General features: G+C 36.2%; 8 protein-coding genes and 1 pseudogene across 8 annotated transcripts; 1 reads left to right on the top strand and 8 right to left on the bottom strand.

Annotated features, from left to right (window-relative positions):
* Window positions 1-257: 257 nt before the first annotated feature.
* Window positions 258-1,346, bottom strand: LOC132789678 (procathepsin L-like; annotated as a pseudogene).
* Window positions 1,347-3,269: 1,923 nt separating this feature from the next.
* LOC132789699 (procathepsin L-like) lies at window positions 3,270-4,314 on the bottom strand. The gene has a single exon (XM_060797897.1). It carries the CDS (start codon window positions 4,071-4,073, stop codon window positions 3,306-3,308), a length of 768 nt encoding a protein of 255 aa, XP_060653880.1. The 5' UTR covers window positions 4,074-4,314; the 3' UTR covers window positions 3,270-3,305.
* Window positions 4,315-6,430: 2,116 nt separating this feature from the next.
* On the bottom strand, window positions 6,431-7,478 carry LOC132789694 (procathepsin L-like). Its single transcript, XM_060797887.1, has one exon. It carries the CDS (start codon window positions 7,470-7,472, stop codon window positions 6,486-6,488), a length of 987 nt encoding a protein of 328 aa, XP_060653870.1. The 5' UTR covers window positions 7,473-7,478; the 3' UTR covers window positions 6,431-6,485.
* Window positions 7,479-8,965: 1,487 nt separating this feature from the next.
* LOC132789677 (procathepsin L-like) lies at window positions 8,966-10,055 on the bottom strand. The gene has a single exon (XM_060797869.1). The coding sequence runs from the start codon at window positions 10,025-10,027 to the stop codon at window positions 9,029-9,031; it is 999 nt and encodes a 332-aa protein (XP_060653852.1). The 5' UTR covers window positions 10,028-10,055; the 3' UTR covers window positions 8,966-9,028.
* Window positions 10,056-11,980: 1,925 nt separating this feature from the next.
* LOC132789688 (procathepsin L-like) lies at window positions 11,981-13,041 on the bottom strand. The gene has a single exon (XM_060797880.1). The coding sequence runs from the start codon at window positions 12,997-12,999 to the stop codon at window positions 12,013-12,015; it is 987 nt and encodes a 328-aa protein (XP_060653863.1). The 5' UTR covers window positions 13,000-13,041; the 3' UTR covers window positions 11,981-12,012.
* Window positions 13,042-14,029: 988 nt separating this feature from the next.
* LOC132789674 (procathepsin L-like) lies at window positions 14,030-15,089 on the bottom strand. Its single transcript, XM_060797865.1, has one exon. The coding sequence runs from the start codon at window positions 15,072-15,074 to the stop codon at window positions 14,064-14,066; it is 1,011 nt and encodes a 336-aa protein (XP_060653848.1). The 5' UTR covers window positions 15,075-15,089; the 3' UTR covers window positions 14,030-14,063.
* Window positions 15,090-15,701: 612 nt separating this feature from the next.
* Window positions 15,702-16,739, bottom strand: LOC132789689 (procathepsin L-like). Its single transcript, XM_060797881.1, has one exon. It carries the CDS (start codon window positions 16,713-16,715, stop codon window positions 15,729-15,731), a length of 987 nt encoding a protein of 328 aa, XP_060653864.1. The 5' UTR covers window positions 16,716-16,739; the 3' UTR covers window positions 15,702-15,728.
* Window positions 16,740-17,817: 1,078 nt separating this feature from the next.
* LOC132789695 (procathepsin L-like) lies at window positions 17,818-18,882 on the bottom strand. Its single transcript, XM_060797888.1, has one exon. It carries the CDS (start codon window positions 18,865-18,867, stop codon window positions 17,884-17,886), a length of 984 nt encoding a protein of 327 aa, XP_060653871.1. The 5' UTR covers window positions 18,868-18,882; the 3' UTR covers window positions 17,818-17,883.
* Window positions 18,883-22,575: 3,693 nt separating this feature from the next.
* LOC132789691 (cathepsin L-like) lies at window positions 22,576-23,642 on the top strand. The gene has a single exon (XM_060797884.1). It carries the CDS (start codon window positions 22,604-22,606, stop codon window positions 23,588-23,590), a length of 987 nt encoding a protein of 328 aa, XP_060653867.1. The 5' UTR covers window positions 22,576-22,603; the 3' UTR covers window positions 23,591-23,642.
* Window positions 23,643-23,827: the final 185 nt, after the last annotated feature.

Here is a 23,827-nt window from a genome sequence, read left to right as displayed (position 1 = left end):
CAAATTTCTGCTGTTAAAGTTACTCAACTTAAACTGTTGCTAGTTCGGTGGAGTGCCAGGTATTAGGTATTATTAGTGGGAGCTTGCAGCAAAATTTAATGATCTAATTTTGCTGAATGAGTGAATTTATAATTGCGATTGTGAAATTGTATAACATGCGTGTGACTATTTTTTATTGGGTATAACTATAAAATTTCCTTAATATTTAATTATTTTACCCCTATGAAAATATTTCTAACAACGTTAAAGATTGTAAATGGGATAAACAAATATTTATTTGCAATAAAATAATATAAATTATAAAAATACAAAGATATTTATTAAATTAAAGGATAAATTGCATAACTGGCAATAGCACATTGATTGCTACGATTGCGAGCCATGCGAATGTATCCGATTTCTCCCCAATTCTCGCCCCAAGAGTTCCTCGCCAGCCAATAATCTCCTCCAACTGAATCGGTGCCGTAGCCATCAACAACAATACAATGATTTGTAGATTGGGAGCACGACGGTTCATTGAAGACGCCACTTTGGTAATACTGGAACAAGGAGGCGTCGACGCACACCGAGATGGGTCCCTTCTTGGCGACGGCGGATGCCAATGCGGCTTCATCTCCGCTAGCAATTTGTATAACAGCAGAGATTTTTGATCCAATGTTGTTCTTATTGTAACGGCAAGATTTGTCTTCTCCTTCATATGGGTAAGAGCTTTCAGTATTTATACCACCATTGTCCCTAACATAATTCAATGCTTCAATCGGCCAGCCACCTCCACAGCCTTGGTTGTAATAGGGATAACCTCTTGTGCAGTCCACCAAATTTTGCTCGGACAGGGATACTCTCTGGTTTAAGTTTATAAAGTGATGACTTTCTAGTGAACCGACGGCAGAGAAAGCCCAACAGGAACCACAGGAGCCTTGATTTTAACTGGATTAACAGCGCCTGAAAGACGCCAATCAACGCTACTCGGGAGACTAGTCTTGGCAGAAGGATTGTAAATATAATCGATGCCTTCCTGGGCGTCAGCAGGATTGAGGTTTGTAAGCACAAGAGTTTTGAATTCCTCGGGACTCATATCAGAGAATTTATTCACACCCATCTCGTAAGACTCCTTTCCTGCCTCATATCGTTTGTTGTGCCTGTCAATCAGTTTCTTGTTTTCCATGAATATCTGAAGGCGCTTCAACTCCTCAGTAGCATCCTTGTAGATTTTGTGGTGCCTCAATTTGAAGGCATTAAACTCAGCCTTAAGAATGTCCTTGAGACTAGTTGCTTGAGCAACTGCCACTAGGACTAGAACTAGAATGACTGCTTTCATTGCGATTTAGCTTAATACTCACTGTGAAACTGTGAGAAACTGAATTGATTGACGATGTTGCGCCTTTTATACGTCTTTAATGGGTCCAACGATTTACAAGCTATACTATAGATAAGCGGAATTAAATCTTTATAACTGTTTCAAGTGGACAGGGTTTAATATAGCTTTTGCCGAAAGCGTAACTATGTCTATTAAGTAATAAACAGACAAAGAACATTCCAACACTGTAATGCGTCGGTGTTGTATAATAATTTGGTGTTCGAATAGATAGTTGATAGAATGTTAGCTCACTTAAGCTATTTTTATTTATAGGCTTAAATAGGTCAGTCTTAACTGAGTTAAATAACATGCTATACTTGTAACAAATAACATTGCAGAAAATGTTAAACATTGACCGAATAAGGCAAAAGAAAAACAAAATAAATCAAGTTGAAAATATGTACATATGTCTATAGAAGTCATTGAGTCTAAAAAACATTTTAACCCTAACGATCCGTTTATTTACTATTCTTATTTGAAATTCTTCTTAGCGAGAAGATTTGAATGAAATTTTTCTTGTCCTTTAATTAACTGCCTGAGTGACTGAGTTTACAGGCGCTCGAAGCTTTAGAAGAGTGAAACTCTGTAAATATTCTCGAAAAGTTGATAACATTTTGAGAGTCCAAGCTTTAAGGTCATATTACAATAAAGTGAGAACTGGAGATTTGAAAAAAGTTTATTTATTTATATAGTGGCTATATAAATATAATGTAAAATGATTGTCACAATTGCGATTCCTCACCCAAGAGTTCCTCACCAACTAATAACCTCCTCCAGCTGGATCGGTACCATTGCCAATGATAACTACAGCATGGTCTTAAGAGCACGACGGTTCATTGGAAGCACCACCTACATAATAATAATAATAATGGAAGAATATGCGTCGACACACACCTTATCGGCAACAGCGGATGTCAATGCGGCTTCATTTCCACTTTCTTAAGCTTTTTTTCTCCGACGTCGTTCTCATCGAATCTGCAATCGTCATCACGCATAATAATGGGAGCTTGCAACATGTGTCATGTAAAATGTGCCATAGTGCCAAGCAAAAAGAAAAGAATTGCAGAAATAACGAAACGAAAATTTAATGATTTCATTTAATGACTCATTTGTGTTGAATTGTTTGAAATTGTGTTGAGGTCGTAAATATATATTTATTTATTTAACTATTGAATATGAATCAAATTTAAACTATATGATATTATATTAGTATATCATAGATAGAATAGTAAATCTTTCACGTAGGCAATAATCTTTTCATTGACTCATAGTTCTTTTACATTAATTTAAGCTAAAAAAATTGTTTGTGGTAATCGTGGTATGCATCATTCAAACCTTGCTTAATTTAAATGCAGTAATATACTAATTATTTAAAAAGTAGCGGTTCGCCGTATGTGATTGTATATATGTTCATACATATATGTAAGTATTAATAATTTTTTTTTTATTAAATATTTAGCGAGTGGCTTGAATTGTACGTACTTACATTAAGCAATATTTACGATTGCGTACATTACTAGCAGAAGCTTGTCTATTGGGTTCATGCTCAAATTAAAGAAAATCAGTGAAAACTTTGCCCAATTTTCGCTCAATATATCATACCTTGATGTCTATAGAAATTCCTCGGTTAACAAACATTTGATACACAAACAAACCCAAAGGAACAAGGACGCATGCCCGGTTCTATTAAATATATGCATATATATATGATCAGTGTCAACATCATAGCCATATCCGGCTATTTAACAACTGGATCTCAGATTATTAGAGATAGAGTTGATATTTCATTTATACATATGATATACACGTAGTAATTAATATTGCCTTAGATTTCGTCGTAGTAAAACAGTTGAAATTTTTAACCAATTCAAGATATTTATTGAAATAATTAACATTTTGTAAAAGAATAAATATTATTGGATTTAAAGATAATTAAGAAAAACGTCCTTTAGACCAACGGATAGACGCCATGGTCCGCAATCTTGCACTGATTATTCTTATTGCGCGCTATGCGAATGTATCCATTTTCACCCCAGGACTCTGACCAGGAGTTCTTTACCAGCCAATAGTCGCCGCCAATGTCATCACGACCATAGCCAACGACGACAACGCCGTGGTTTACATCGTCCTGGCACGAAGGTTCATCGAAGACACCTCCTTGATAGTTCTGAAATTGTGAAGCATCAACGGCCACTGAAATGGGACCCTTCTCTGCAACGGCTGCTGCCAGCGCAGACTCATCTCCACTGGCCACACCGACAGTGCCAGTGACCTTTGCGCCAATGTTCTCTGCATTGAAACGACATTCGCCATCCCTCTCTTCATAGGGATATGAGTCCTCAGTGTCAACACCACCATTGTCCTTGATAAAGTTTAATGCAGTTTCTGGCCAGCCGCCATCACATCCGCCATTCTCCTTGGAGCAATCGATTAGATTCTGTTCAGATAGCGAGATAAGCTGTCGGTTCTTGATAAAGTTTTGGCCCTCTAGTGTGCCAATGGCAGAAAAAGCCCAGCAAGATCCACATCCGCCTTGATCCTTAACTCTTGTAACTGCTCCCTTCTCACGCCAATCTATGCTTCCGGGTATTTGAACACTTGGTGATGGAGTGTATATTTGAGTGATACCAATTGTTAAGTCATTGGCATTGATGCTTGACAGCACTGTCTCCTGGAATTCCTTGGAGTTCAAGTCAGAGAATTGATTGATGCCCATCTCGTAGGAGACTTCCCCAGCAGCATATCGCTTGTTGTGACTATCGATCAGTTTCTTATTTTCTACGAAGTTCTGCAGGCGCTTCAACTCCTCACTAGCATCCTTGTAGGTTTTGTGGTGCTTCAATTTGAAGGCGTTAAACTCAGCCTTTAGAATGTCTTTCAGACTAGTTGCATGGACAACTGCCACGAGGACCAGAATTAGAATGACTACTTTTATTGTGATTTAGCTTAATACCCACTGAAGAACTATGGGAAACTAATTTAGGTTGAGTATGGTTCGCCTTTTATACTACTTTCATGTGTCCAATGATTATTTACAATCTCCATAAAGATAGACGAAATTACATATTTATAACGATTTCAAGTGGGTGGGGATTAAAGAGTTTTGTTCACTGCGTAACGGTTACGCTTTGAGGTAAGAGATAGACAAAGGAATGGTTCTTTTATTTCATTTTGAGCTGATTTGTGATGCATCGATTACGACAGAAAATTTAACCCAGATTCTAACTATCACACCGCTCAATTAGTTCCCGGCCCGGTAGTAAGCAAACATCGTTATTTTTTATCGATAGTGTCGATTATCATAAGCGTCCGTATTTTGGGATGCATACGGGATTTTATTTATAGACTACCTGGAGAAAGGTAAAACAATCAACAGCGAATATTATATAAAGTTGCTAGATCAACTGGGCGATCAAGAAAAACGTCCATATATGGCAAAAGAAGAAACCGCGGTTTCATCAGGATAATGCGCCGTGGCACAAGTCTATGGCAACAATGCTGAAATTGAGCGAATTGAGGTTCGAACTACTGCCGCACCCACCCTACTCTCCAGATTTGGCCCCCAGCGACTACTGGCTTTTTCAGATCTCAAAAGCAACTCCAAGGCAAGAGATATCGATTAAATGAGGAGGTGATTGCCGATACTGAGGGCTATTTTGAAGGCAAAAGTTCATCCTTCTACAAAAATGGCATCGAAAGGTTGAAGAAGCGCTGCACTGACTGTATAGCCGTAGATGGAATAAAAATAAATTTTTAGAAAAAAATGTGTTTTTCCTTCTTAGGCCGGGAACTTATTGATAGTGCGGGGTACCCAGTCTCCAGTCTGGATCTATCTGATATATACAGACACGCTAAGAAGCGGGTTTTTATAACTCGATCTCCACATGCATTTAATTGTTATTTTAATGATAATATCAAACGATAACATTTATTTCCCCACTATATTCAAAAAATTCAAGTAAGTGATGAACAAGACAATAATAATTGTGTTGTTGAAAATTTATTACTAGAATTATAACAATAAAAATGAAATAAATTAGTGTCAAGAAAAAATACATTTTGCTTTTATTAGTTTTGTGTGTAAGTCCTGATTTCCAACTTCCATGAAAAACAAATGATTGGGGTTTGCTGTTTTAACTCATAATTATTATTATTAATTTAGATGTACTCAAAGTGCTTGACTATTATGTTCAAAATTAATAAAATATGCATATCAAAATAAAATAATATATATTAGTGTAAAATTATTATTATTATTTCAACAACTGGGTGCGCTATGATACAATAAAATATTGAAATAAAGAGAGAGCGGTATTTTGATATATGAATATTTATTTACAAATAAACGAATATAAAAAACAAGTAAGAAAGCTACAGTCGAGTGTACTCGACTGTGAGATACCCGCTACCCATTTTGAATAAAAGCAATATATTTTGCGGTATATTTCTCAAAATATACCAAATATACTACAAAAATATTAAAAAATATACCAAATGGTATATTTGGTATATCGACATAGTACCGCATTCAAAATATACCATACACGGCACAGTATACCAGATTGTCAGCCAAAGCAACTAAGACCCCTAGTAAGTAGGCGTAATTGCCCATACAAAAGTATTTCCTTAATAACTTCGACAATTTTTATCTGATCGCAACCAAATGTTCAGGAATCATAACTACTATAGTAATTATTGTATATACCAAAATTCGTAACTCTAGCTTTAAAATTACGCTTGTTATTCGATTTTTTTGATTTGCGGGGGCGGAAGTGGGCGTGGCAAAAATTTGAAACAAACTTGATCTGCGTGCAAACATAACAAATGCTGTCGAAAAAAAATTATAGCTCTACCTCTTATAGTCTCTGAGATCCAGTGTTTCATACGGACGGACGGACAGACACACAGACACACAGACGGACAGACGGACATGGCTATATCGTCTCGGCTGTTGACGCTGATCAAGAATATATATACTTTATAGGGTCGGAGATGCCTCCTTCAACCTGTTACATACATTTCCTGCCGGCACAAAGTTATAATACCCTTCTACCCTATGGGTAGCGGGTATAAAAAAAAATTCAAAAGGATTTATTTCAAAACTGGCAAGAGCACAATATAAATATATTCATTTAACTAAAGGATATACTGCATAACTGGCAATAGCGCATTGATTGTTGCGATTGCGAGCCATTCGAATGTATCCGTTTTCTCCCCAATCCTCGCCCCAAGAATTCCTCACCAACCAATAATCTCCTCCAACTGAATCGGTGCCGTAGCCAATGATAACTACACAATGGTTTATAGTTTGAGAGCACGATGGTTCATTGAAGACGCCACTTCTATAATATTGGAAGTTGGAATCGACGTTGATACACACTGATATGGGACCCTTATTAGCAACGGCCGATGCTAATGCGTCTTCATTTCCACTTTGAATTTGTACAATAGCCGAAACTTCTGCTCCAATGTTTTGTTTTTCGTAATGGCAACTGTGTTTCATACATGTATACGGATAAGATCTTTCAGTATCTATACCACCATTATCCTTAACATAATTCAGTGCTTTAATAGGACAGGAACTTTCACAGCAGTCAATCAGATTTTGTTCGGATAAGAACACAGTTTTTCCTTTGTGTATGAAGTGTTGGCTTTCCAGAGAGCCTACGGCAGAGAAGGCCCAAGAGAAAGCGCCAGAATTGCCTTGATTTTTAATTGGGTTAACGGCGCCTGATCTACGCCAATCAATGCTACTTGGTAGGCTATCCTTGGCAGAAGGATTGTAAATATAGTCGATACTTTCGAGTGAATGATTTGAATTAAGGCTTGGAGGCAAAAGTCTTTTGAATTCCTCTTGAGTCAAATCTGTGAATTTATTTACACCCATCATGTAAGTCTTCTCCCCAGCTGCATAGCGCTTGTTCTGTCTATCGATCAGTTTCTTGTTGTCTTTAAAGATCTGCAGACGCAGTTGTTCTTCGTATACGCCATCGTAGCTTTTCTCATTCTCCACTTTGAAGAGTTCAAATTCCACGTCAAGAACGTCATCGTAAGTGATCCTTGCCTGAATGTATCCCACGAAGACGAAGAGCAAAATGCAAATTGCTGCCTTCATGTTGAAGTTACACAATTAAACTGATGCCAGTTCGTTGGTGTGTTAGGCATTATATAACAAGATTGCTAACGCAATCGAAGAAAGAACAAAGAACTGCGAAAATAACGAAACCAAAATGTTATATTTCTTAGTTATAATTTATTTTAAAGGCGTGCACAGTAATATAATATATTGCGTCTTTCCTATACCTTATTCGATTTTTATTTTTATGATAGTGAACTGATATAATACGTTAAATGAAATTGCTAAGTTATTGCACTGATCAAGATTTGAAATCAAAGTTGTCATTAAAATATCAGTTTTCATAGATGCTTTTGCTATTCCGATAAGGTTAATAAGGTGGTATGATAATAATTGACGATTTTCAATCATAGAATTCATCAATTGATTTCAATGGTCGTCCTGACTATATATAAAATTAAATTTTTATAAATAGGCTTTGAATATTATATTGTATTCGATTGATCTTACCAATGGAAATTTTAAAATCATCAATCGCTAATTTTGAGGACTAAGCGAATTGTATCATATAATAACATTTATAAAATCTTATAGTATACTACTACTTTATTAAAAGTAGTTCTTGCTTGTTTATAGCATTAAATAAGTCAGTGTTAACCGACTTAACAACCATTTTAAATCATGTCAATAGAAATTTCTATGAACACGCTATTGAAAATTATTTCTAGGGAAATTTGTTAAATGCGCAATTATAAAATATTGAATCACACACAATTTGTGCCAACTGAAAGCAAATTAATCAGAAAAGTCATATGAGTGATTGATAAATAAATAATAAAAAAATTTAATTTAATGAAATTAACAAATTAAATTAATTGACCGTTTCAAAAAAATTAATGAAAATTTTGGAGGTTTAAGGAGGCTCAGACAGGAATACTCTCCGCCCTTTCTTTATAAAGTACTGGCTTTCTAAGGATCCACATTGTTCTTGATTTTAACTTGGTTAGCAGGAAGGTTATCCTTGGTAGAAGAATTGTAAATACAGTCAATACCTTCTTGTGAGTGATTGATTCGTCGGGAGTCAAACTCTTCTCTTCTGCTATATAGTGCTTGTTGTGCCTGACGATTAGCTTAGATTAGATTGTCCTTAAAGATCTGCAGAACCAGCTGTTCATAGTATTTGCCATCGCAGCTTTTCTAATGCGCTTTAAAGAGATTAAATTCTGCCTTAAGTACATCATCGTAAGTGATCCTTGTCAGAATGTATTCAAGATGCAAATTTCTGCTGTTAAAGTTACTCAACTTAAACTGTTGCTAGTTCGGTGGAGTGCCAGGTATTAGGTATTATTAGTGGGAGCTTGCAGCAAAATTTAATGATCTAATTTTGCTGAATGAGTGAATTTATAATTGCGATTGTGAAATTGTATAACATGCGTGTGACTATTTTTTATTGGGTATAACTATAAAATTTCCTTAATATTTAATTATTTTACCCCTATGAAAATATTTCTAACAACGTTAAAGATTGTAAATGGGATAAACAAATATTTATTTGCAATAAAATAATATAAATTATAAAAATACAAAGATATTTATTAAATTAAAGGATAAATTGCATAACTGGCAATAGCACATTGATTGCTACGATTGCGAGCCATGCGAATGTATCCGATTTCTCCCCAATTCTCGCCCCAAGAGTTCCTCGCCAGCCAATAATCTCCTCCAACTGAATCGGTGCCGTAGCCATCAACAACAATACAATGATTTGTAGATTGGGAGCACGACGGTTCATTGAAGACGCCACTTTGGTAATACTGGAACAAGGAGGCGTCGACGCACACCGAGATGGGTCCCTTCTTGGCGACGGCGGATGCCAATGCGGCTTCATCTCCGCTAGCAATTTGTATAACAGCAGAGATTTTTGATCCAATGTTGTTCTTATTGTAACGGCAAGATTTGTCTTCTCCTTCATATGGGTAAGAGCTTTCAGTATTTATACCACCATTGTCCCTAACATAATTCAATGCTTCAATCGGCCAGCCACCTCCACAGCCTTGGTTGTAATAGGGATAACCTCTTGTGCAGTCCACCAAATTTTGCTCGGACAGGGATACTCTCTGGTTTAAGTTTATAAAGTGATGACTTTCTAGTGAACCGACGGCAGAGAAAGCCCAACAGGAACCACAGGAGCCTTGATTTTTAACTGGATTAACAGCGCCTGAAAGACGCCAATCAACGCTACTCGGGAGACTAGTCTTGGCAGAAGGATTGTAAATATAATCGATGCCTTCCTGGGCGTCAGCAGGATTGAGGTTTGTAAGCACAAGAGTTTTGAATTCCTCGGGACTCATATCAGAGAATTTATTCACACCCATCTCGTAAGACTCCTTTTCTGCCTCATATCGTTTGTTGTGCCTGTCAATCAGTTTCTTGTTTTCCATGAATATCTGAAGGCGCTTCAACTCCTCAGTAGCATCCTTGTAGATTTTGTGGTGCCTCAATTTGAAGGCATTAAACTCAGCCTTAAGAATGTCCTTGAGACTAGTTGCTTGAGCAACTGCCACTAGGACTAGAACTAGAATGACTGCTTTCATTGCGATTTAGCTTAATACTCACTGTGAAACTGTGAGAAACTGAATTGATTGACGATGTTGCGCCTTTTATACGTCTTTAATGGGTCCAACGATTTACAAGCTATACTATAGATAAGCGGAATTAAATCTTTATAACTGTTTCAAGTGGACAGGGTTTAATATAGCTTTTGCCGAAAGCGTAACTATGTCTATTAAGTAATAAACAGACAAAGAACATTCCAACACTGTAATGCGTCGGTGTTGTATAATAATTTGGTGTTCGAATAGATAGTTGATAGAATGTTAGCTCACTTAAGCTATTTTTATTTATAGGCTTAAATAGGTCAGTCTTAACTGAGTTAAATAACATGCTATACTTGTAACAAATAACATTGCAGAAAATGTTAAACATTGACCGAATAAGGCAAAAGAAAAACAAAATAAATCAAGTTGAAAATATGTACATATGTCTATAGAAGTCATTGAGTCTAAAAAACATTTTAACCCTAACGATCCGTTTATTTACTATTCTTATTTGAAATTCTTCTTAGCGAGAAGATTTGAATGAAATTTTTCTTGTCCTTTAATTAACTGCCTGAGTGACTGAGTTTACAGGCGCTCGAAGCTTTTAGAAGAGTGAAACTCTGTAAATATTCTCGAAAAGTTGATAACATTTTGAGAGTCCAAGCTTTAAGGTCATATTACAATAAAGTGAGAACTGGAGATTTGAAAAAAGTTTATTTATTTATATAGTGGCTATATAAATATAATGTAAAATGATTGTCACAATTGCGATTCCTCACCCAAGAGTTCCTCACCAACTAATAACCTCCTCCAGCTGGATCGGTACCATTGCCAATGATAACTACAGCATGGTCTTAAGAGCACGACGGTTCATTGGAAGCACCACCTACATAATAATAATAATAATGGAAGAATATGCGTCGACACACACCTTATCGGCAACAGCGGATGTCAATGCGGCTTCATTTCCACTTTCTTAAGCTTTTTTCTCCGACGTCGTTCTCATCGAATCTGCAATCGTCATCACGCATAATAATGGGAGCTTGCAACATGTGTCATGTAAAATGTGCCATAGTGCCAAGCAAAAAGAAAAGAATTGCAGAAATAACGAAACGAAAATTTAATGATTTCATTTAATGACTCATTTGTGTTGAATTGTTTGAAATTGTGTTGAGGTCGTAAATATATATTTATTTATTTAACTATTGAATATGAATCAAATTTAAACTATATGATATTATATTAGTATATCATAGATAGAATAGTAAATCTTTCACGTAGGCAATAATCTTTTCATTGACTCATAGTTCTTTTACATTAATTTAAGCTAAAAAAATTGTTTGTGGTAATCGTGGTATGCATCATTAAAACCTTGCTTAATTTAAATGCAGTAATATACTAATTATTTAAAAAGTAGCGGTTCGCCGTATGTGATTGTATATATGTTCATACATATATGTAAGTATTAATAATTTTTTTTATTAAATATTTAGCGAGTGGCTTGAATTGTACGTACTTACATTAAGCAATATTTACGATTGCGTACATTACTAGCAGAAGCTTGTCTATTGGGTTCATGCTCAAATTAAAGAAAATCAGTGAAAACTTTGCCCAATTTTCGCTCAATATATCATACCTTGATGTCTATAGAAATTCCTCGGTTAACAAACATTTGATACACAAACAAACCCAAAGGAACAAGGACGCATGCCCGGTTCTATTAAATATATGCATATATATATGATCAGTGTCAACATCATAGCCATATCCGGCTATTTAACAACTGGATCTCAGATTATTAGAGATAGAGTTGATATTTCATTTATACATATGATATACACGTAGTAATTAATATTGCCTTAGATTTCGTCGTAGTAAAACAGTTGAAATTTTTAACCAATTCAAGATATTTATTGAAATAATTAAAATTTTGTAAAAGAATAAATATTATTGGATTTAAAGATAATTAAGAAAAACGTCCTTTAGACCAACGGATAGACGCCATGGTCCGCAATCTTGCACTGATTATTCTTATTGCGCGCTATGCGAATGTATCCATTTTCACCCCAGGACTCTGACCAGGAGTTCTTTACCAGCCAATAGTCGCCGCCAATGTCATCACGACCATAGCCAACGACGACAACGCCGTGGTTTACATCGTCCTGGCACGAAGGTTCATCGAAGACACCTCCTTGATAGTTCTGAAATTGTGAAGCATCAACGGCCACTGAAATGGGACCCTTCTCTGCAACGGCTGCTGCCAGCGCAGACTCATCTCCACTGGCCACACCGACAGTGCCAGTGACCTTTGCGCCAATGTTCTCTGCATTGAAACGACATTCGCCATCCCTCTCTTCATAGGGATATGAGTCCTCAGTGTCAACACCACCATTGTCCTTGATAAAGTTTAATGCAGTTTCTGGCCAGCCGCCATCACATCCGCCATTCTCCTTGGAGCAATCGATTAGATTCTGTTCAGATAGCGAGATAAGCTGTCGGTTCTTGATAAAGTTTTGGCCCTCTAGTGTGCCAATGGCAGAAAAAGCCCAGCAAGATCCACATCCGCCTTGATCCTTAACTCTTGTAACTGCTCCCTTCTCACGCCAATCTATGCTTCCGGGTATTTGAACACTTGGTGATGGAGTGTATATTTGAGTAATACGAATTGTCAAGTCATTGGCATTGATGCTTGACAGCACTGTCTCTTGGAATTCCTTGGAGTTCAAGTCTGAGAATTGATTGATGCCCATCTCGTAGGATACTTCCCCAGCAGCATATCGCTTGTTGTGACTATCGATCAGTTTCTTATTTTCTACGAAGTTCTGCAGGCGCTTCAACTCCTCACTAGCATCCTTGTAGGTTTTGTGGTGCTTCAATTTGAAGGCGTTAAACTCAGCCTTTAGAATGTCTTTTAGACTAGTTGCATGGACAACTGCCAGGAGGACCAGAATTAGAATGACTGCTTTCATGATTTGTGATTTAGCTTAATACCCACTGGGGAACTATGGGAAACTGAATTGGGTAGAGCACGGTTCGCCTTTTATACCTCTTTCAGGTGTCTAAAGATTATTTACAATCTACCCATGTAGATAATCGCAATTACAAATTTATAACAATTTGAAGTCGAAGGGGATTAAAGAAAGAATATTTACGGTGTGTCGTTTAAGTAATAGTCAGTCGAAGGGATTTGAGCTTCCATTTCAGATAGCTGATTTCACTTACGTATACGTTATAAAATAACAAATTATCTAACTAGTTAATTAAAGCTGTGTGTCATGTAAAACAGTGAGTAATCAATAATCCTGATATTTTATATTGATTATTTGCATTCGATTTAAAATAACATTCGTCAGAGTTTTTTAACGATTAAATAAAGACTAACAGGGTTACAATACTTATTTAGAGGAAATTGTTAATATTTAGAAGATGGAACTTATGTATATATTTATGTGCCATAATCCTCTCGAGCGTAATATGTAATCATTTAAAATATATAAGGTAGACGATAGATAATTTTTAAATAATTCTTTTCTGCACTTTGCGTTATATGATCTTTTGTTTAAATGATGACATAGATAACTTACCTGTCGCAATCATAAATTTTGTTTTTTATAGCACCAAACCAGTGATTAATAAATTATTACAAGGCAAATTAAACACAACATTTCAAAGCTAAGTCTTTAAGCATATATATTAAAAAATTATATTTTATCGATTACTTCACTGATCATCATTATATATTTATTTACTTCCCAAATGGATTTGTGTATTTGCATGTCTGAAGTAAAGAAGTTCTAGCCAGTACTCTCCTTGAATGTGCTGATGCTCTTATTGTAATATTTCTCAGAACTATAAAAAAAAGTAGTTTTGAATGCACTAGCTTTATTATTACCTTTTATATGCATATGCGTAATACAATTCAAAATATTTAAGGAAGGAATTTGACGTTAGTTTTAAGTTTAATCTAGAGAGTATAAAACATTTCAAAACACATAATTATTGATTTGCAAAGAAAATAATACGAAAGTGCCTTTTACACTAACGGATAAACTGGATATAGTGCTATACCGCATTGATTGTTGCAATTGCGAGCCATGCGAATGTATCCTTTTTCTCCCCAATTCTCACCCCAAGAGTTCCTCACGAGCCAATAATCTCCTTCAACTGGATCGGTGCCGTAGCCAATAGCAACTACACAATGGTTTACAGTTTGAGAGCACGACGGTTCATTGAAGACGCCACTTCTATAATATTGGAAGTTGGAATCGACGTTGATACACACTGATATGGGACCCTTATTAGCAACGGCCGATGCTAATGCGTCTTCATTTCCACTTTGAATTTGCACAATTCCCGAGATTTGTGCTCCAATGTTGTACCTTTCGTAATGGCAATAGTCGTTTCTTCCTTCATACGGATAAGAGCTTTCAGTATCTATACCACCATTGTCCTTAACATATTTCAATGCTTCAATCGGCCAACCGCCGGAACAGCCGTAGTTGTTATAGGGATAACCTCTTGTGCAGTCCACCAAATTTTGTTCGGACAGGGATACTCTTCGTTTTTTGTATATAAAGTAATGGCTTTCCAGTGAGCCTACAGCAGAGAAAGCCCAACAAGAGCCACAACGGCCTTGATATTTAACTGGATTAACAGCGCCCGAACTACGCCAATCAATGCTACTTGGAAGGCTATCCTTGGCAGAAGGATTATAAATATAGTCGGAGCCTTCTTGTGAATGATTTGTATTAAGACTTGTGAGCATAAGCCTTTTGAACTCCTCTTGAGTCAAATCTGTGAATTTATTTACACCCATCGTGTAAGTCTTCTCTCCAGCTGCATAGCGCTTGTTGTGTCTATCGATCAGCTTCTTGTTATCTTTAAAGATCTGCAGACGCAGTTGTTCTTCGTATTCGTCATCGTAGCTTTTCTCATGCTCCGCTTTGAAGAGTTCAAATTCCGCTTCAAGAACGTCATCGTAATTGATCCTTGCCTGAATGTATCCCACGAGGGCGAAAAGCAAAATGCAAATTGCTGCCTTCATGTTGAAGTTACACACTTAAACTGATGCCAGTTCGTTGGAGTGCCAGGCTATTATATATCAAAATTGCAACCGCAATCTTGAAGAAAGGACAAAGAGTTGCGGAAATAACTAAGCCAAGATGTGATGAAAGTTTAGTTATAATTTATTTGAGCAATGTTTAAATTTATAAATGAGTAATATGCTATGTCCCTCCTATACCTTTTTTCCTGACCACACGCAATATTATTTTTAATTTCTAAAAATATGTTATGATATAGGTTTATATGATGGCGATAAAAATCAGATTTCACAGATGCTTTTGCTATTACGTAAGTTCAAAAAGGTTCAATAATTGCCGATTTTCAAACAAGCATTCATTCATTGGATACACAAATATTTGATACACAAGCAAACCCAAAGGAACAAGGAGGCATGTCCGCTGTTATAAAGTATATATACTTGATTAGTGTCAACACCATATCCATATCCAACTGTCTAACAATTGGATCTCAGATTATTAGAGATAGGGCTGAAATAGAGCTGGACAACCTTAAGATTTCGTGGTAGTAAAACAGTTGATATTTTTTAACCAATTCAAAATATTTATTTAAATAATTTAAAATTTTTAGAAGAATAAATTATAGTTGATTTACGGATAATTAACAAAAATATCCCTTAGACCAACGGATAGACGCCATGGTCCGCAATCTTGCACTGATTATTCTTATTGCGCGCTATGCGAATGTATCCATTTTCACCCCAGGACTCTGACCAGGAGTTCTTTACCAGCCAATAGTCGCCGCCAATGTCATCACGACCATAGCCAACGACGACAACGCCGTGGTTTACATCGTCCTGGCACGAAGGTTCATCGAAGACACCTCCTTGATAGTTCTGAAATTGTGAAGCATCAACGGCCACTGAAATGGGACCCTTCTCTGCAACGGCTGCTGCCAGCGCAGACTCATCTCCACTGGCCACACCGACAGTGCCAGTGACCTTTGCGCCAATGTTCTCAGCATTGAAACGACATTCGCCATCCCTCTCTTCATAGGGATATGAGTCCTCAGTGTCAACACCACCATTGTCCTTGATAAAGTTTAATGCAGTTTCTGGCCAGCCGCCATCACATCCGCCATTCTCCTTGGAGCAATCGATTAGATTCTGTTCGGATAGCGAGATAAGCTGTCGGTTCTTGATAAAGTTTTGGCCCTCTAGTGTGCCAATGGCAGAAAAAGCCCAGCAAGATCCACATCCTCCTTGATCCTTAACTCTTGTAACTGCTCCCTTCTCACGCCAATCTATGCTTCCGGGTATTTGAACACTTGGTGATGGAGTGTATATTTGAGTAATACGAATTGTCAAGTCATTGGCATTGATGCTTGACAGCACTGTCTCTTGGAATTCCTTGGAGTTCAAGTCTGAGAATTGATTGATGCCCATCTCGTAGGATACTTCCCCAGCAGCAAATCGCTTGTTGTGACTATCGATCAGTTTTTTATTTTCTACGAAGTTCCGCAGGCGCTTCAACTCCTCACTAGCATCCTTGTAGTTTTTGTGGTGCTTCAATTTGAAGGCGTTAAACTCAGCCTTTAGAATGTCTTTCAAACTAGTTGCATGGACAACTGCCACGAGGACCAGAATTAGAATGACTGCTTTCATTGTGATTTAGCTTAATACCCACTGAAGAACTATGGGAAACTGAATTGGGTTGAGCACGGTTCGCCTTTTATACCTCTTTCATGTGTCTAACGATTATTTACAATATCCATAAAGATAGGCGAAATTACATCTTCATAACGATTTCAAGTGGATGGGGATTAAAAGAGTTTTGCTCACAGCGTAACGGTTTCGCTTTGAGGTAATAGACAGACAAAGGAATGGTTCTTTTATTTCATTTTGAGCTGAAATTAACTTGTGATGCTTATATATTGATAGTGCGGGGTATAGTTTGATACCCAGTCACCAATCTGGATCTATCTGATATATACATATATGTTACATACATATATCTAAATATGTGCACGCTAAGAAGCGGTTTTTCATAACTCGATCTCCACATGCAATTAATTATTATTTTAATGATAATATTAAAAAATGCATGCAGGCAAAGCTACGATCTCAGTTGGTTAGTCATATATGTATTATATATAATAAGTATTTGAGTTTTACAGTTGGAGTTTATGTTTGTATTTTATCTCTCTTTTTATTCGACCATAAATTAGTATACTAATACTTGCATAATGCAGATAACAATGTATACTCAGTATTTGCTTTGCGAGATAGATTCCTCTTACTTAATTCTTCCCTAAGCCTTAAATTATATTTTCGTTATAAATAAATAGATGCATGGGTGGGTCATAACAAATTATTGTTTTTGAGTACGTATTTTTTTAATTTAGAGCTTCAAATAGGTCAGTCATAAACAAAGACAATAGAAATTGTGTTGTTGAAAATGAATTATTAGAATTATAACAATAAAAAATAAAATAAATTAGTGTCCAGAAAAAGTACGTTTTGCTTTTATTAGCTTTGTGTGTAAGTCCTGATTTACAACTTCCATGAAAAACAAATGATTGGGGTTTGCTTTTTTAACTCATAATTATTAATTGCGATCCTTTAGATGTACTCAAGGCGCTTGATTATATAAAAATAAAAAAAAAATTATATGAGTATAAAATAAAAATGTATCATTTCAACAACTAGGTGCGCAATGATACAATAAAATATTGAAATAAAGAGAGAGCGGTATTTTGATATTTATTTTATTTATTTACAAATAAACGAAAGGATTTATTTCACAACTGGCAAGAGCACAATATAAAGATATTTATTTAACTAAAGGATATACTGCATAACTGGCAATAGCGCATTGATTATTGCGATTGCGAGCCATTCGAATGTATCCGTTTTCTCCCCAATCCTCGCCCCAAGAGTTCCTCACCAACCAATAATCTCCTCCAACTGAATCTGTGCCGTAGCCAATGATAACTACACAATGGTTTATAGTTTGAGAGCACGACGGTTCATTGAAGACGCCACTTCTATAATATTGGAAGTTGGAATCGACGTTGATACACACTGATGTGGGACCCTTATTAGCAACGGCCGATGCTAATGCGTCTTCATTTCCACTTTGAATTTGTACAACAGCCGAAACTTCTGCTCCAATGTTTTTTTTTTCGTAATGGCAACTGTGTTTCATACATTTATATGGATACGATCTTTCAGTATTTATACCACCATTATCCTTAACATAATCCAGTGCTTCAATCGGACGGGAACCTTCACAGCAGTCAATCAGATTTTGTTCGGATAAGAACACAGTTTTTCCTTTGTGTATGAAGTGTTGGCTTTCCAGAGAGCCTACGGCAGAGAAAGCCCAACATCCGCCACAGGGAATTTGATTTTTAATTGGGTTAACGGCGCCTGATCTACGCCAATCAATGCTACTTGGTAGGCTATCCTTGGCAGAAGGATTGTAAATATAGTCGATACTTTCAAGAGAATGACTTGAATTAGGGCTTGGGAGCAAAAGCATTTTGAATTCCTCTTGAGTCAAATCTGTGAATTTATTTACACCCATCGTGTAAGTCTTCTCTCCAGCTGCATAGCGCTTGTTGTGTCTATCGATCAGCTTCTTGTTATCTTTAAAGATCTGCAGACGCAGTTGTTCTTCGTATTCGTCATCGTAGCTTTTCTCATGCTCCACTTTGAAGAGTTCAAATTCCGCGTCAAGTACGTCATCGTAAGTGATCCTTGCCTGAACGTATCCCGCGAAGACGAAGAGCAAAATGCAAATTGCTGCCTTCATGTTGAAGTTACACAATTATACTGATGCCAGTTCGTTGGTGTGTTAGGCAATATATAACAAGATTGCTACCGCAATCTCGAAGAAAGAACAAAGAATAGCGAAAATAACGAAACCGAAATGTGATGAATCATTAGTTATAATTTATTTAGCACCCTTGGAATAAATAAAGGCGTGCACAGTAATATATTGCGTCTTTCCTATACCTTATTCGATTTTTATACCCGCTACCCATAGGGTAGAAGGGTATTATAACTTTGTCCCGGCAGGAAATGTATGTAATAGGTAGAACGAGGCATCTCCGACCCTATAAAGTATATATATTCTTGATCAGAGTCAACAGCCAAGACGATCTAGACATGTCCGTCTGTCCGTGTGAAACACTGGATCTCAGAGACTATACTAAAGTATCAAAAAAAATCGAATAACAAGCGTAATTTTAAAGCTAGAGCACACTCGACTGTAACTTTCTTACTTGTTATTTTTATGATATGTTATGATATATGTTACGTTAAATGGAATTGCTAAGTTATTGCACTGATCAAGATTTGAGATCCAAGTTGTCATTAAAATATCAGTTTTCACAAATGCTTTTGCTATGCCGATAAGGTTAATAAAGTGGCATAATAATAACTGACGATTTTCAATCACAGAATTCATCAGTTGATTTCAATGGTCGTCCTGCGTATATATAAAATTCAATTTTTATGAATAGGCTTTAAATATTATATTGTATTCGATTGATCTTACCAATAGAAATTCGTTGAACTAAATATATAGACATATTAATAAATTTTTAAATCATCAATCGCTAATTTTGAGAACTAAGCGAATTGTATCATATAATAACATTTATAAAATCTTATATTAATAAAAAGTAGTTCTTGCTTGTTTCTAGCATTAAATAAGTCAGTGTTAACCGACTTAACAACTATTTGAAATCATGTCAATAGAAATTTATAAATAAATAATGAAAACTTTAATTTAATATTTAATATAATAAAATAAATATATTTAATTTAATAATTTTGAATGTTTAATAGGGATAAGCTCTTTTGCAGTCAATCGGATTGGCTCGGACAGGAATACTCTCCGTCCTTTGTTTATAAAGTACTGGCTTTCTATTGAGCTCAAAAGGATCCACATTGTTCTTGATTTTAACTTGGTTAGCAGGAAGGTTATCCTTGGTAGAAGAATTGTAAATACAGTCAATACCTTCTTGTGAGTGATTGGTATTAGAGCTTGGGGCATAAGCCTTTTAAATTCGTCGGGAGTCAAAGTCTTCTCTTCTGCTACATAGCGCTTGTTGTGCCTGTCGAATAGCTTGTCGTTGTCCTTAAAGATCTGCAGAGCCAGCTGTTCACGGTCTTTGCGATCGTAGCTTTTCTAATGCGCTTTAAAGAGATTAAATTCCGCCTTAAGTACATCATCGTAAGTGATCCTTGTCAGAATGTATTCAAGATGCAAATTTCTGCTGTTAAAGTTACTCAACGTAAACTGTTGCTAGTTCGGTTGAGTGTCAGGTATTAGAAATTGAAATTATTGCAACACGCATATTAGTGGAAACGACTTTCTAAAGTCAATGACATAACAGCATCTCGATTCTGTAGCATAACTCGTCGTGAGACATGTGTTAACAACTGCACACATCGTTCGGTGCCCTGTGATAACTTACCAATAGGGACTGATGCTCTTGACTGCCCCCAGACAAGTTTTACCGCAAAATTAATTATCATTTAAATAAACTGTTATAAGGGGAATGCAAAAAAGCTTCACAAAAGCTTTAATATTTTTATCTTAAGAAAGCTTCTTAATGTAATAATATTATATATTTCTTTGCAAGCAAATAAACTATATAATAAAAAATAAAATTAAATTCCGCCTTTTATCATGCCACGCCTATTTTTATTTAGTTGCTTAAAATGCCTTTGAATTTATATTTCAATTTTCAGACCGACACCTTACTTCCTTAAAAAGTTACAGACGCATTGCTCCTACTTTCATATATGAGAATCAGTGCATGGCTAGTTTGGCTCATTTTGTCAAATTAAAAAAAAAATTATAAAATTTTTTGTAAAAAGATGAATCAGAATTGACTCCAATATAATCGGAAAATGCGTATGTTTTTTTTTAAATACATTAAAATGCCTTCAATACCTCGAAATACCTTATAGTGAAATCTTCAAGCTTCACGGCGCGAGCTAGGAATTCATTTTAGACACATGGTTTCATGGTGAAATTTTTTTAGAATTCTTCGTGGATTCCGATTATGGGGGACGATTTTTGCGAAAAAAAATTGACCCGCCCTAAGGTGCATTCGCATGCGGCGAACCGCTACATTTTATATATTTAGAATTTTACTACATTTACATTAAGCAATGTTTTAATGATGCATACCACGACTATCGCAAACAATTTTTTTTTAGCTTAAATGAATGCAAAAGAACTATGAGTCAACGAAAAGATTATTGCATACGTGAAAGATTTACTATCTATTTTATAGTATATCATGTAGTTTAAATTTGTTTCGTATTCAATAGTTAAATAAAGATATCACAAATCAAAAATTACGACATCAACAAAAATGGTTTATTAAATTTTCGTTTCGTTATTTCTGCAATTCTTTTCTCTTTGCTTGGCACTATGACACATTTTACATGACACATGTTGCGGGCTCCCATTATTATGCGTGATGACGATTGCAGATTCGATGAGAACGACGTCGGAGAAAAAAGCTTAAGAAAGTGGAAATGAAGCCGCATTGATATCCGCTGTTGCCAATAAGGTGTTTGTAGACGCATATTCTTGCAATATTATGATGGTGGTGTTTCCAATGAACCGTCGTGCTCTTAAGATACAGACCATGCTGAAGTTATCATTGGCAATGGCACCGATCCAGCTGGAGAAGATTATTGGCTGGTGAGGAACTCTTGGGGTGAAGACGGATACATTCGCAGTGCTCACAATTGTGACATTCAATGCGGTATTGCCAATTCGATTATATATTATATGTTATAATATAGTCACTGTGTAAGTAAATAATCTTATTTCAAATTCCCATTGCTCTCCTTATTATAATATGGCCTTAAAGCTTGGACTCCCAAAATGTTATGAACTTTGCGACAATATTTAGAGAGTTTAGAGCGGTTGTAAACTCAGTCACTCAGGCAGTTAATTAAAGGACTAGAAAAATTGCATTCAAATGTTCTCTCTAGAAGAATTTCAAATAAGAGTACTAAATAATCGGATCGTTCGGTTTAAAATGTTTTTTAGACTCAAGGACTTCTATATATGTACATATGTAGTTATTTTCAACTTGATTTAAGTTGTTTTTTTATTAGGGCAATGTTTAACAATTATTGCAATGTTATATAGCATGTTCTTTCACTCAGTCAAGACTGACCTATTTAAAAATAGCTTAAGTAAGCTAACATTCTATCAACTATGTATTAGAACACCAAATTATTATACAACACCGACGCATTACAGTGTTGGCATGTGAAATATATATTATTTGAAACCCTTTCTTTGTCTGTTTATTACTTAATAGGCATAGTTACGCTTTCAGCAAAAGCTGTATTAAACCCTGTCCACTTGAAACAGTTATAAAGATTTAATTCCGCTTATCTATAGTATAGCTTGTAAATCATTGGACCCATCAAGGACGTATAAAAGGCAAACGGTGCTCAACTCAATTCAGTTTCTCACAGTTCCTCAGTGGGTCTTAATCTAAATCACAATGAAAGCAGTCATTCTAGTTCTGGTTCTAGTGACAGTTGTTCAAGCAACTAGTCTCAAGGACATTCTAAAGGCTGAGTTTAATGCCTTCAAATTGAGGCATCACAAAGCCTACAAGGATGCTAGTGAGGAGTTGAAGCGGCTGAAGATTTTCGTGGAAAATAAGAAACTGATCGACAGTCACAACAAGCGATTTACCGCTGGAGAAGAAACCTACAAGATGGGCATCAATCAATTTTCAGACTTGGACTCTAAGGAGTTTCAGGAGGTAGTGCTGTCAAGTATCAATCCTTATAACTTGACATTTGATACCAATCAAATATATACTCCATCACCAACTATTAAGTTACCAGAGAGTATAGATTGGCGGGAAAAGGGTGCAGTTACTAAAGTGAAAAGTCAAGGAGACTGCGAGTCTTGCTGGGCGTTTGCTGCCATTGGCACACTTGAAGGACATCATTTCATCAAATACCAGCAGCTTGTCTCGCTGTCCGAACAGAATCTGGTTGACTGCGACACAACGAATGGCGGCTGCAGTCGCGGCTGGACAGAAAAAGCTCTCATCTATATCAAGGACAATGGTGGCGTAAATACTGAAGACTCATATCCCTATGAGGGCATAGATGGCGAGTGTCGTTTCAATGTTGAAAACATTGGAGCTAAGGTCACTGGCACTGTCGGTGTACAGAGAGATAATGAGTCCGCATTGGCAGCAGCTGTGGCAGAGAAGGGACCCATATCTGTGGCCATTGATGCATCCTTCTTTCAGCACTATGAAGGTGGAGTATTAGATGAACCATTGTGCCAGGGAGAAGTAAACCACGGCGTTGTCGTCGTTGGCTATGGTCGTGATGACATTGGCGGCGACTATTGGCTGGTGAAGAACTCCTGGGCAGAGTCGTGGGGTGAAAATGGTTACATTCGAATGGCGCGCAACAAGGATAATCAATGCAGTATTGCCAAGTATGGCGTCTATCCTTTGGTCTAAGGGACTTCGTTTCTTAATCACACGTAAATCATTAATCTTTATTAATTTAAAATTTTATATTGTTATTATTATTAATAAATGCCTTTGATTGGTTAATCAATCTATGTCTTTTATTGCGTTGAATTCGAGGTTTTAGCCTCTAATTAAGAAAAATGTAAGTCTACTTTAAAAATGTCATTCTAGAATGTATGCTTGATGCATTAAATACAATATAAGTAAACACTGCATTACTCCAAA

Source organism: Drosophila nasuta, chromosome 3 (assembly GCF_023558535.2).
Source record: "Drosophila nasuta strain 15112-1781.00 chromosome 3, ASM2355853v1, whole genome shotgun sequence".
NCBI lineage: Eukaryota > Metazoa > Arthropoda > Insecta > Diptera > Drosophilidae > Drosophila > Drosophila nasuta.
Note: the sequence above shows the minus strand (reverse complement) of the source record. Positions and strands in the feature narration are given on the sequence as shown.

Bases quoted from the DNA above. Each gene is read 5' to 3' on its own strand.
- LOC132789699 (XM_060797897.1), bottom strand. From the start codon at position 4,073: ATGGGCATCAATCAATTCTCTGACTTGAACTCCAAGGAATTCCAGGAG.
- LOC132789695 (XM_060797888.1), bottom strand. From the start codon at position 18,867: ATGAAGGCAGCAATTTGCATTTTGCTCTTCGTCTTCGCGGGATACGTT.
- LOC132789674 (XM_060797865.1), bottom strand. From the start codon at position 15,074: ATGAAGGCAGCAATTTGCATTTTGCTTTTCGCCCTCGTGGGATACATT.
- LOC132789691 (XM_060797884.1), top strand. From the start codon at position 22,604: ATGAAAGCAGTCATTCTAGTTCTGGTTCTAGTGACAGTTGTTCAAGCA.
- LOC132789694 (XM_060797887.1), bottom strand. From the start codon at position 7,472: ATGAAGGCAGCAATTTGCATTTTGCTCTTCGTCTTCGTGGGATACATT.
- LOC132789688 (XM_060797880.1), bottom strand. From the start codon at position 12,999: ATGAAAGCAGTCATTCTAATTCTGGTCCTCCTGGCAGTTGTCCATGCA.
- LOC132789677 (XM_060797869.1), bottom strand. From the start codon at position 10,027: ATGAAAGCAGTCATTCTAGTTCTAGTCCTAGTGGCAGTTGCTCAAGCA.
- LOC132789689 (XM_060797881.1), bottom strand. From the start codon at position 16,715: ATGAAAGCAGTCATTCTAATTCTGGTCCTCGTGGCAGTTGTCCATGCA.